Genomic DNA, 12570 nt, shown 5'->3' on the forward strand with positions numbered 1-12570 from the left:
GAGGGTCCAGTGACCCTGCTTGGCCCTCCTTTAATGAATGAGCACAACTGTCAACAAGCCCAATTGTGACTATGTTTAGCAATCAGGCTCAGCAGAAGTAGTGATGATGGTAGTGTATTTCATGCAGAAGGGACTGCTGTATAGCATCAGCTTATTAAAAGGACCTAGAAAGTGAATCTTTTTTTTAAAAAAGGAAGAGAGTGGAGATGAAAAAGGAGATAAATTAATTTTCTAATCTGCCTTCAAGACCTCAGCTGCAGCAACAGTCTGTCTGAGTTTACATTAGCCTGTAGCCTTGTGGCCAGGGCGTAGTGGAATAGTTATGGAATAGCTTTGGTATACAATCAGAGCAGGAGAGAAACTGCAGACAGTCAAGTGTGGTATATCCAGAATACTCACACTTGGTTTTTCATTGACAGGTCAACTGCATGGCCATGGCCAAGAGACTGTGGGGACACTGGACCTTGGGGGGGCCTCCACCCAAATTACATTCCTCCCCCAGTTTGAGGTGAGTCATTTACATGAAGGTCTTCATTGACAGCACAAGGCATCATGGCATCAAAAAAGTGGCACCCCATTTTGAGATACCTCTACCATGAATAGGTTGAGTGGTCAGTGGCTAGATAAAAAATCTCTGGAGTTCTTCAAACCTTGGGAGATGAGTAGCTTAACCTTCCCCATCTCTGATTTATTTTGAGGGGAGGGACATGGATGGTGGTGATAAAATCCTCAGATAATTGCATTGCAGATCCTGAATCATTTTTTTGCTTTTTCTGATTTGCAGAAAACCCTGGAACAAACACCTAGGGGCTACCTCACATCCTTTGAGATGTTTAACAGCACTTTCAAGCTCTATACACATAGGTGAGGAGAGGGATAGGGAGAATAATAGTTTACATTATATAATTTTCCTAACTTTTCAAAGCATTTTCATACTTATTATTGTAGCTTGTCAGCCTTATAAAGTCTTTGCCAGTTCCCTAAGGCCTATTAACTGAAACCTAAGCCATATACCAAACATGAGAAACTTAGAAGCCTTCCCCATTTGGGGCCTCAAAAGTTTGTGATATAAGTGTTAAGTATTCTTTAAAGGGGGTACATGGAGAAGGCTCAGCCAGAGCTCTGTATCAATTTATTTGATCTGGTCTTCAGATGTTCAGAAACCAGCCTGGAATTTGATCTCAGTAGGGATAGGAGCTAAGATAATGAGTGAGGGCTTTTCTGGATGGCTCTCAGGGGGGATCACTAGGAATAATCACATCCCTTTGTATCGTACCTGTAGGCAGTTCTTACTGTATGCAAATTGCAGGAATCTTCTCTTATTGGTCATTGGGAATAAATATGTCACGGAGATACAGCAAGGTTTTCATCTCTCCAAGAGTCAGAGAAACCACATTACATTTGAAAAAAGTAGCTTTGGGCTGGAGAACTTTAGGACCAGCATGAAATTGGTCAATCCTATATTTTACAGTTACTTGGGATTTGGATTGAAAGCTGCAAGACTAGCAACTCTGGGAGCCCTGGAAACAGAAGGTTTGTCTGAGTACCAGTGCGTGGTGGGAGATGGTGAGAGTGATACCAATACTCAGCTCGCCTCCTCCCTTCCTTGGCATTCATTCTATGGAGGAAATGGTTGTTGAATTAGGAAGCATGTGCTGCATATTGTGCATAAAAATGGAAAATTTCTTATTTATAATTGCTGATGCTGTAGTATATATTAATTACTTTAGAATGTGCTTTATTTATACAGGGGTAACAACCTGTTTTTAGGAGGCTGAAGCCTTGACAGTATTTGTAAGAACTTGCACAAGCCCTTATCAGGAAGCAGTCTGTTCTGTTTGCCAAGTGGAATGACTGAGCAATTCCATTTCTCTCTTCACAATTGCCTACAGGCAGAACTGGCTGTGTTTTGAGACAAATTATTAACCTTTATTTGCCCTATTCCTTACCTTAAACATGGCTTTATATCTAATGCACCTTGGGCAGTGTCTGGCTCACACTAAGCTAGTACTGGAATGAAAGAATGAACAGCAGAGTTTACTAACTAGACATCTTCAAGTGTGTTTCATTAAAAATCTCAGCTACCTGTGAAGGAATTTTTCCCACTATAGAAAGCAAGGAACTTACTTTACTTTCGAGATGAGATGAAAACAATGGACCCTCTGCCACAGGTGCATGTGCATGAAAATTTGCCTCTAGTTTCAGAGGGTTTACCACTACTACAAAGCCTATGAACCCTCAGTTCAGAATTCATATCACAGATTAAGATTATAAACCGCAGTCTGTTGGTTATTCCTTTCAGCATTGTCTTGCTTACCTTCCTTCTTCTCGCACATATTTGCCTTTTTGTGTTGTGGTTCCTTTCAGGGATTGAAGGACATACTTTCCGGAGTGCCTGTTTACCAAGACAGTTGGAAGCAGAGTGGATTTTCGGGGGTGTGAAATACCAGTATGGCGGCAACCAAGAAGGTGAATGATAATGATATTTTCCTCACTGGTTGAAATTACCTTTATAGTACAAGTTCTGGAAAAGTTCCATAGGAAAGCTTTTCCAGAGCTCAAGAGAAACTTAGCACATTACAAGAACTTATTCCATAGATCTTGGTATGCCTCCAAGGACTAATGTGAAGGGGCAGCAAGCAAGACAGTTGTTAACTCTGCATCCTATTCTTTCCTTGGTTGAGTCCTGTGGCATTGTTAGAAACCTGTTGGTGGGGCTGGAGAGATGGCTCAGTGGCTAAGAGCACTGACTGTTCTTGCGGAGCATCCGGGTTTGGTTCCAAGCACTCACATGGCTGCTAACAACCATCTATAGCTCCAGTTCCAGGGGACCTGACACCTTCTTCTGATCTCCACAGACACTGCATGCATGGGTGCACTTACACATAGCAAAACACTCATACACATTAAATAACACGCATGCACATTAAATAAATAAATTAAATAAATAAATAAATAAATTTTTCAAAAAAGAAACCTGTTTGCAACCTGAGTCTAGTGCAGCAATGTTAAACCCTGTTTCAGGTTCAGTTAGCTATTTCAATCACAGTAAAACTTAAAACCGAAGTAAGAAGAATCATTCATTTTAGATACTATAAAAGGCATAGATGTTAAAGTTGAGGGAAATTTTAAAGGAGACAGGTGAACCTTATGGATAACTGCTCACAGTGACCAAGTGGTAGTCAGTAGCACACTGGCCGAGACTGCAGCTCTGCCTGCTGAACACAAGTTAAGGAGAGGAGCTGCCATGGATAGACAGGTTGAAGAACTTTGCTCACCTGTTTCTAAGCCTTCTTTTCTGAGGTTCAGCTGCCTTACTCTGTTTCTTTGGGGTTTTGTTTTTTTCTTTTCAGCCAGTTTTGTGTTTTAGGGTTGCAGAGACTCAGGCCTTGACCTTGTACTTAAACAGCTACTCCTTCCCCTTCTGCTTGTTTTTTAATTTTTTGTTTTAATTTTTCTTTTTTAAATTTTTTTTTTTTCTGGAGTTGAGGACTGAACCCAGGGCCTTGCGCTTGCTAGGCAAGAGCTCTACCACTGAGTTAAATCCCCAACCCCTTCTTTTTTAATTTTAAAAGTTTTGTTACTTAAAAATATTTTTACTTATGTGTGTCTGTGTGGGGGTATGTGCATATGAGTGTATTGCCTTTGGAGACCAGAGAGGTGTTGGATCCCTTGGAGCTGGAGTTAAAGATGTTTGTGAGCTAACTGATGTGGGTGCTGGGCACTGAATTCGGGTCCTCTAAAAGGGCAATATGTGCTCTTAACCAATGAGCCATCATTCCATCCCCTTATTTTTCTTATTTTTGATGTGTATGTGCATGTGCATGTCTGTATGTGTCTATGTGAGTGAATTCCACATGTGTGCTGGTGCCCCAAGAAGCCAAAATGAGTGTCAGATCCCTTGGAGCTGGAGTTACAGGCAGTTGTGAGCCACCTGATACAGGTGCTAGGAACAGAACTTGGGTCCTCTAGAAGAACAGCAAGTCCTCTTAACTTCTAAGCTGTCTCTGCAGCCCACCCCCAACCCCATTCACTCCACTGCTGCTTCTTGGTCAGTGAGCTAGCGGCACATGCCTCTGGTTTTCTGTGGCCTACTTGCCCTTGTAGAATTTCCTGAGGGTTTTCTTTCTGAGTCCAGTTAACGACAATGAGGACATAGTCAGTGGATTTGTGAACAACTCAGATTTTGGAGAACTTGGACCCTGTGCCATCTGTCACTTTAGCAATGCACAGGCAAGACAGCTTCACCTTCAGACTATCTATTTCAGTAGCTCCTCCTCTTTTCTGACTTAATCTTAGCCAGTGCTGTGCTGCTTCCTCCTGCCTGGCACTGCCTGAGTCAAAGGCTGAGCTTCAATCTTCTTGTTTTTCTTGCTCTTCCTTATTGGCTCTAGCAACTTGCTGCAAAAAGTGTCCCTGATCTTATCATTAAGGATGTACACTTTTGCTCTGACAGGGGAGATAGGCTTTGAGCCCTGCTACGCCGAAGTGCTGAAGGTGGTACAAGGAAAACTTCACCAGCCAGAGGAGGTCCGGGGAAGCTCTTTTTATGCTTTCTCCTACTATTATGATCGAGCTGCTGATACACATTTGATTGGTGAGTTCATGCCTGGCATCAGACTAGGAAAGAAAGAAGATAGAACTATGGTGGAGGAAGGTCAAATAGATCATTTGAAAGGTAATGAAGTAATTTCCCAGCTCTTTTCTAGTAGTGTTGTACTGGCCACGAGAATGGAAGGGTGATTATACTCATGGTCTTTAGGAGCTAGAAGACAATCCAGACAACTGTATATAAAGTGTTTGTGAGTGACAGGATTTTACTTTGTATCCTAGGCTAGCCTTGACTAAGTATTGGAAAGAAATGATTTGAAGAAGTAAGGACTAAGTATTGGAAAGAAACAATTTAAAGAAGTAAGGATTTCTTTTGGATTGTGGTTTCAGAGGTTTAGGCCATTGTCAACAATTTCATTGTTTCTAGGTCATGGTGAGGCAGAAAACAATGGTGGAAGGGCCTGGAGGAGAAAAGTTGCTCACCTAATGGCAGCCAGGAAGCAGAGAAAGGCAAGAGAAGGGACCTAGAACAAGATACAGCCCCCGGCACACACTCCCATTGACCCACTTTCTCCAACTGCATCCCACCTACAGAAGTTCCAACTACCTCCAATAGTGCCATGAAGTTATGAATACATCTATAGCTTAATACACTGATGAAGGCAGAGGCTTCATGGTCCAGTCACCTCTCAGTGATTAGGACCCTCACTATTTGGGGACCAAGCCATCAACACATGAGCCTGTGGGAGACATTTCATATCCAAACCATAACAAATTGACATACAGTAAATGCATGTGTTGATAGCATATAGTTTGCCAAATTTTGTCATGTATACACCTATGAAACCTCACTACTACATTGAAAATAATGAATATCATATCACCTGAATTTCCTCCTGCTCTTTGAAGACTACTTTTTTCTTCTTACCGAAATTAAATTTTTGTTTAGCTGTGAGGATATACATATATGATCTATGATCTGCCTTGACCTGAAAAGTATGAATTGCTTTCCTATTTACTGTATATATTAAAAATGTTGGGGCTGAAGAGAGTGCAGTGGTTATGAGCCAATAAAATTTTAAAAATCCTCTTCTGACAGCAAAAAATTTTTTTAATTAAGTATTTTTAATATTTTTTAACATATGTGTATGTGTGTATGCCTTCATGAATATGTGCCACATGCAGGTGCCCATGGAGACCAGAGGGCTCCTCTTCTGTTTGTAACTCCTCTGGTGCTGGAGTTACAGGCAGTTGTGAGCTGCCTGATGTAGGTGTTGGGAACCCAACCCAGGTCCTCTTCAAGAGCACTTATTGCTCTTAACCCCTGAGCCATCGCTCCAGCGTGTTTACTATAGTTCTTAAATGAACTGATTTTTTTGTTGTTCTTTGTTTTGGGTCTTTTTTTGATTCAGGGTCTCCCTGTAGCCTCAGCTGGCCTGGAACTCACTATGTAGACCAGTTTGGCCTCAAACTCAGAGATCTGCCTGCCTCTGCCTCCTGAGTGCTGGGACTAAAGGGATGCACCACCATGCCTGGCCTGAATGAACTTATTTTTTTATTGTGGTTAAATGTACATAATACAAAATAGATAAGTGCATTAATTATAAATAAAATAGGCAGCATGGATTTGTATTGTATAGATGTCATGTTTGTGTATCACAATCCCTAATGTTGGAAATTTTGTATATTTCTAGCTTTTATTATAAATATCACTAGGATAAATTTCCTTGTTTCCTTGAAGCTTTTTGGCATCAGCTATTTGTTCTGTTTCATTTCAGATTATGAAAAGGGGGGTGTTTTAAAAGTTGAAGATTTTGAAAGAAAAGCCAGGGAAGGTAAGTGTCCGGAAGCTCTTGAAGTTGAATCATGAGGTATGGCTGCCGGCTCCAGTGTCCTAAAGCACCAGCCATCTCAGAAGCCTCTTGGGACTGGCTTCCTTCTGGGCCTGCTAGTCTGCTGGACAGTGCATTAGATGGTGGCAAGAAAAAGAATATGTGAATAGCCGGGCATGGTGGCGCACACCTTTAATCCCAGCACTTGGGAGGCAGAGGCAGGCGGATCTCTGTGAGTTCAAGGCCAGCCTGGTCTACATAGTGTGTTCCAGGATAGCTGGGGCTATAGGGAGACCCTGTCTCAAAAAGACCAAAAAAAAAAAAAAGAAAAGAATGGGAATATAAGACACTTAGAGGAAATGGTATTTCTACATTTTTTTCAATTATTATTATTGTTGTTTGTGGGTTGTCTTTTCTTTTTAGAGATAGGGTATAAATATGTAGCCTTGGCTGATCACTTTTCAGACCAGGTTGGTCTCAGATTCACAAAGGTCTACCTGCTTCTGCCTTCTGAGTGCTGGAATTAAATGTATGCACCAGCCTTTGTGGTTTTTAGACAAATTCTTATGTATCTCAGGCTGGCCTCAAACTTGCTAGGTAGCTAAGGATGACTTTGAACTCCTGATCATCCTGCCTCCACCTCTCAAGCGCTGGGATTACAGGCATGTGTTACCATGACTGGTTTATGTGACAGTAGGGGCTGAATACAGTCTTAAGACATGCTAGGCAGGCATTCTAACAACTGAACCCCATTCTCAGCCCTGTCTCATTTTTAAAAATTGAAATAGGGTAATTAACAGTAATGAAAAACTGGGTACCAGAATACATGGGAAATACTCACATGGGCTTCCTTGAGACAATCAATCTAAAATACAATGATGTTATCCAATGACCATGGGAGAAGGTTAAATTATATTTTTCTGTCTTCTGGGCTTCAGTAGGGGACTTGGTACTAATTGATCACAGTAGGTCATAGAAATCAGACAGAGTGCTGAGAGTATAGCTCAGTGACTGTGAACTTGCCCAGCATGTGCAAGGTCCTAGGTTTGATCTCTAGCAGAGATTCTCTCCCCCTCCTCCAACCCCCAATTGTCAAATAAGCTAGGATGCATATAAATATGAAATTTTGTCATACCAGAAATGTGCAGATTCTAATAAAACTGCAGTTTTGCAGAGGCAATCAGTCTAGTCTCAAAAGAGGCCAAGGCACCAACAAAATGGAGACTTTTTGCTCCCTCAACCCGTCTATATTTAGAGAAGACTATATTTCTAAGTTGCAAACTTGAACTCTGTTTGCTCTCTCACTTTTAGTATGTGATAACTTGGAGAACTTCTCCTCAGGCAGTCCTTTCCTGTGCATGGATCTCAGCTACATCACAGCTTTATTAAAAGATGGCTTTGGCTTTACAGACAGCACCCTCTTACAGGTAAGTGATAGAGCACTGGAATTTATAACTTTTCTTTTGTGGGTATTAGAAAGAACTTATGACTGCCAGGCGTGGTGGCGCATGCCTTTAATCCTAGCACTCGGGAGGCAGAAGCAGGTGGATCTCTGTGAGTTCAAGGCCAGCCTGGTCTACATAGTGAGTTCCAGGACAGCTGGGGCTACAGGGAGACCCTACTTCAAAAAGACAAAAAAAAAAAAGAACGAACTTATGAGGCTCAAGAGATTGCTCAGTGGTTAAGAGCACTGACTGCTCTTGCAGAGGACCCAGGTTCAAGTTCCACATGGCAGCTAACAACTGTCCGTTAACTCCAGTTTCAGGGGATCTGACACCTTCTTCTGACCTCCATGGGCACTGCATGACATGGGTGCATTTATATACATGCAGGCAATACACTCATACACATAAAAATAAAATAATTAAAAAAAGAAAGAACTTACTTAGAAATTAGAGTTGCTATAGATTCTGGGGATGGTCTTAGTTGGACTGTGATCATGGTACCTTTCTAAGTACCCTGAATGTGAGAAATTACTCATGCAGTGTAGCTTCTTGAGTATACCACCACACAGGCTATCCCAGAGGACACAGAATAGAAAGACTTGGAGCCCACTGAAGATGCTCAATTCACATTGTTTATTATGTCACTTTAGAATTTGGTGAGAAGCAATGAGAAAGATAGGAGAAATAAATGCCCAGAATACAGTGCAAGTTGGAAGTGCCATGCTTCCTGAATCCTGGGTTCCTGAGTTTGTATGCCTTCACTCACCTGAACTGATTGAGTGGTTATAAGAACTTCAGCTGAAGTTTGACCAAAAGAGCACAAAAAGTACCTGGGGCCATCACACAAACTTGTATTCAGAGAGGCCCTGAGACAGATATACTTGGCTAATAAACTTTAACTTACCCTTTGGCCCATTTGACAGAAGACATGAGGGACCAAAATGGTGTCATGATTGAATGGCTAACACCATGACTGCCTCAGGCATATATAGTATATACTCCATATATTTTATATATGTTGGATACTTAGTGCCTCTTGAACATAGGTTCTTGTCTTTCTAACCCTCTTCATTGATTCTTAGTACTTGCAAACTCTGCTTCATCTGTAACAAGTTATTTGTTCTAAAATGTATCATGAATTTCATCCATCCCATTCATTTCCTTACTTTCTATACCATAATTGGATAATTAAAATTATACTTACAAAGATAGTTAAAATGTTACCCTTGTTCTTGCCCGGCATGATGATGCATGCCTTTAATCTCAGCAGATCTCTATGAGATCAGAGCCAGCCTGGTCTACATAGTAAGTTCCAGGCCAGCTGGGGCTACAGGGAGACCCTGCCTCAAAAAAGGACCTCCCCTCAAATGTTATCCTTGTTCTTAAGTAGCATGTAATCTATTAGAGGAGATTCAACAAAGCCATAGCTGTGGCACAGGCAGCTTTGTGAAATTTAGGGACAAGTGAGTAGACTGTAGTTTGTCCTCTAAGCCCTTCTTCTTCTAACCTTCCCTTGTGCCATGTCCTGTTTCTCCAGTTTCAGAGGTTTATTTTGCCCCATTTGTCATGTTAATACAGATTTCATAAAGTCATTCCTACTAAAAGGCTGGGTATGGTAGCACACACCTTTGATCCTAGCAGGAAACTGAGATCTCTGTGAGTTTAAGACCAGTCTGGTTTACATAGTGAATTCCAGACCAGTCAAGGCTACTAGGGAGACCCTGTCTCAAAAACAAAACCAAAAGCCAGGCGTAGTGATGTACACCTTTAATCCCAGCACTCAGGAGGCAGAGGCAGGTGGATCTCTGGAGTTCAAGGCCAGCCTGATCTACATAGTGAGTTCCAGGACAGCTGGGGCTACAGGGAGACCCTGTCTCAAAAAGACCAAAAAAAATTTTATTTTTCTCAGCTAGGTATGGTGGCACACACCTTTAATCCCAGCACTTGGGCAGGTGGATCTCTGAGCTCGAGGCCAGCCTGGTCTACACAGTTGAGTTCCAGGTCAGCTGCTACAGGGTCTTCTGAGCATGATGCCACAAGCTCGTAATCCCAGCACTCAGGAAGCAGTGGCGGGAGGATCATAGCAAATTTGAAAGCAGCTTGGTCTACATGGAAAGTTCCAGGCTAGCCAGGGCTAGAGAGTGTCTTTAAAAAAAAAAGAGATAGTTTTCATGCAGTTTTGGATACTGGCATCCCTTCAATCTCTGATTTTAGTGAAGACAGAATTTAAGTCAGGGATGCTCAATCTCTGTCTCAGAATCATGTCTCAGAGAAAGCTTCATCTTGACATCTCTGTCCACATGTTGCCAGCAGTGCCAGGGACAAAGGAAGAGCATTTTGGTGGTGTGGGGTACTCCCAGTTTGATTCAGGACTCCCAGACTGTCTCAAGATAATGTTTTGTGGTTTTTTTTTTTTTTTGAGACAGGGTCTCCCTATAGCCCCAGCTGGCCTGGAACTCACTATGTAGACTAAGTTGACCTTGAACTTACAGAGATCCACCTGCTCCTGCCTCCAGAGGGCTAGGATTAAAAGCATGCACCACCATACCTTGCTAGGATGATGTTTTAAATGCCATTCTTACTTATTGGAGCATGGCAAATAGACAAAGATAAACCACTGGTTTTCAAACTTGTTTTGGTGGTCATAGTACATCATTAACAAAAAGCTTATGAGGCATGTAACATGAACTGATAGAAGTAGCTGAAGCAGAGGATAGGGGCCTGGAACTCCTTTACCATTTGACCTCCCTTTCTCATCAAAGCATTTCCATGAATTTCCTAGGATTCTGAAGAAAACAATTTGATAAATACTAACCTAATGCTTTTCTGTAACTGGGCAAAACTTTAGAGCTGATTTCTTCAAAGCTATAAAGGCACTGAGCTACCAAAGCACAACCTGGTCCAGAATGCTTCACATGCCTTGGTTGGTTATTATTAGTGCTTAAGGGACAGTTGCTTACCTAACATGAATCAAAAAGCTTGGTAATGTACTCCCCTACCCCTAAATATATCCCCAGCTCTTGATAATTGCCTTTCTACTACATCTATTAATATTACATTACAATTTGTCTTGTCAGAAATTTGTGATTCAGAAAATAAAGCAGGGGGTATAGTCTAGGGACTAAGGAGAGTTCAGAAGCCCATCTGACAAGATCTCTCTAAAAGTCCTGGATGTTACTACTACCTTGGCCTGACATTCTCAGGGATCAACCAGCATGCTGGGCCTGGGTACAGGGACAATAAGGCCACATGGACACCCTCTACAGACATTATCTGTCCAAAGGACATGCTTGTTCAAATTGAAAATTGGATGAAGACTCTTTCTTTTTTTCTCTTCTACAGCTAACAAAGAAAGTGAATAACATAGAGACAGGCTGGGCCTTAGGAGCCACCTTTCACCTGTTGCAGTCTCTGGGCATCTCCAACTGAAGCCAAGTACTTCCTCCAAAGCCTGCATTTGTCAGTAACCTTTTTAAGGGGAGAAGCAGCAATGATTCTGGTATTTTTTTGAACTACTGTGGTGACAGCCTGGACTGAAACCCAGAAACTGGCTTTATCAGGAGGAATAGGTTTTTGTAAATGAGCCTTGACCCTAGAGCCTAAAGATTTGGGTTTAATCAATTTGTACCTCTAATGTGAATGACTCTGTAACCACTTAGCAGGGTGCACAGTTGGCACTACAATGTATTAGAGAGTCTTTGTGTGTCACAGAGAGCCCTGTGAGGGCAAGGAGAAGAAAAAAAGCTTTCGAATTCCACGTTAGAGAGCTCAGGTACAGGTCCTTGGGAACCAAAGAAAAATCTCATTTCAACCCTTGGAGTGCCTCATTCCTTTGAACATTTTAATTTCCTATTTAATAAGATAAATTGAGCTGATTTACTGCAATCCTATAACCTATCAATACTATTTTCTTCCTCAAACTTTATATTACCTACCCTAAAAACATAACAAAAAAAGTAAACCTGGTTTTGCTTTCTGCCTGTAATTTAGTATGAAAAAACAAAGGGCACTATATTAGAAATTGTGTGATCCTTTTGCATAGTAGATCCAACCAGCCAGCTTAGAGCTAACCTAACTAAATATTTTAAATTTTTACTTATTTTTTAGATAGGAGGCCCTTGTTATGTTACTCAGGCTGGCTTGGAACTTGCTATGTAACCCAGGTTGCCTTGAATTCTCCTGCCTCAGCCTCCTGAGTCCTGGGACTATAGGCATGAGCCCCACTGCCCAACTCATCTTAAATCTTAACAACATGGAGAGTAACTTTGAACTGTACCTAGATTACAGCTCTAAGAAAGAAGGCCATCCAGGCTCAAAGAACATACATTACAGAGTGGAGCTGCTTATACCCTACCATCTTTACTCAAGTTCTGTCAGTCAACTTGGATTAATGAACATATCCAATTTTACAGATAACATACATTTTCACTCCCAGCCCCACCTCCCAAGCTAATGTGTTTATATTATTAAACATGATCCTAGCTGGGCCTGGTGGTGCACGCCTTTAGTCCTAGCACTCAGAGATTGAGGCTGGTGGATCTCTGTGAGTTTGAGGCCAACCTGGTCTATATAGTGAGTTCCAGACCAAAAGAAAAACTAAACTAAACATGATCCTAAACTTTTTGTCTTTGTTTTTTTTTTTGTTTTGGTTTTTTTTTTTTTTTTTTTTTTTTTGAAAAAAGGGCCCTTTTTTTTTTTTTCTTTTTTTTTTTTTTTTTTTTGTGTGGGTTGTTGGGTGGTGT

The 12570-nt window shown here is 41.4% G+C and overlaps 2 protein-coding genes across 7 annotated transcripts in view; one reads left to right on the forward strand and one right to left on the reverse strand.

Moving 5' to 3' along the window:
• Positions 1–12570, forward strand: part of Entpd5 (ectonucleoside triphosphate diphosphohydrolase 5 (inactive)) — a 61838-nt gene that overhangs the window by 32973 nt on the left and 16295 nt on the right. The window contains exons 9-16 of one of the 2 annotated variants that reach the window (XM_017802365.2): positions 420–508; positions 785–864; positions 1472–1533; positions 2368–2469; positions 4457–4597; positions 6330–6386; positions 7695–7810; positions 11171–11814. In XM_017802365.2, coding sequence (XP_017657854.1) covers positions 420–508; positions 785–864; positions 1472–1533; positions 2368–2469; positions 4457–4597; positions 6330–6386; positions 7695–7810; positions 11171–11257 — 734 coding nt within the window. In that variant the 3' untranslated portion in view covers positions 11258–11814. Of the gene's footprint in view, positions 1–419; positions 509–784; positions 865–1471; positions 1534–2367; positions 2470–4456; positions 4598–6329; positions 6387–7694; positions 7811–11170; positions 11815–12570 lie in introns of those variants that run through there. The other variant, XM_029554447.1, reaches the window with a different exon arrangement.
• The window catches only part of Coq6 (coenzyme Q6, monooxygenase), a 44712-nt gene that overhangs the window by 7785 nt on the left and 24357 nt on the right, over positions 1–12570 (reverse strand). For 3 of the 5 annotated variants that reach the window (XM_029554440.1, XM_029554443.1, XM_029554444.1), the window contains exon 12: positions 2318–2395. The exons of 1 other annotated variant lie outside the window; for it this stretch is intronic. In XM_029554440.1, the coding sequence (XP_029410300.1) occupies positions 2318–2395 (78 nt within the window). Of the gene's footprint in view, positions 1–2113; positions 2396–12570 lie in introns of those variants that run through there. One more of the 5 variants, XM_029554439.1, reaches the window with a different exon arrangement.

The sequence above is a fragment of the Nannospalax galili genome, unplaced genomic scaffold, assembly GCF_000622305.1.
Source record: "Nannospalax galili isolate Female #2095 unplaced genomic scaffold, S.galili_v1.0 scaffold24, whole genome shotgun sequence".
Lineage (NCBI taxonomy): Eukaryota > Metazoa > Chordata > Mammalia > Rodentia > Spalacidae > Nannospalax > Nannospalax galili.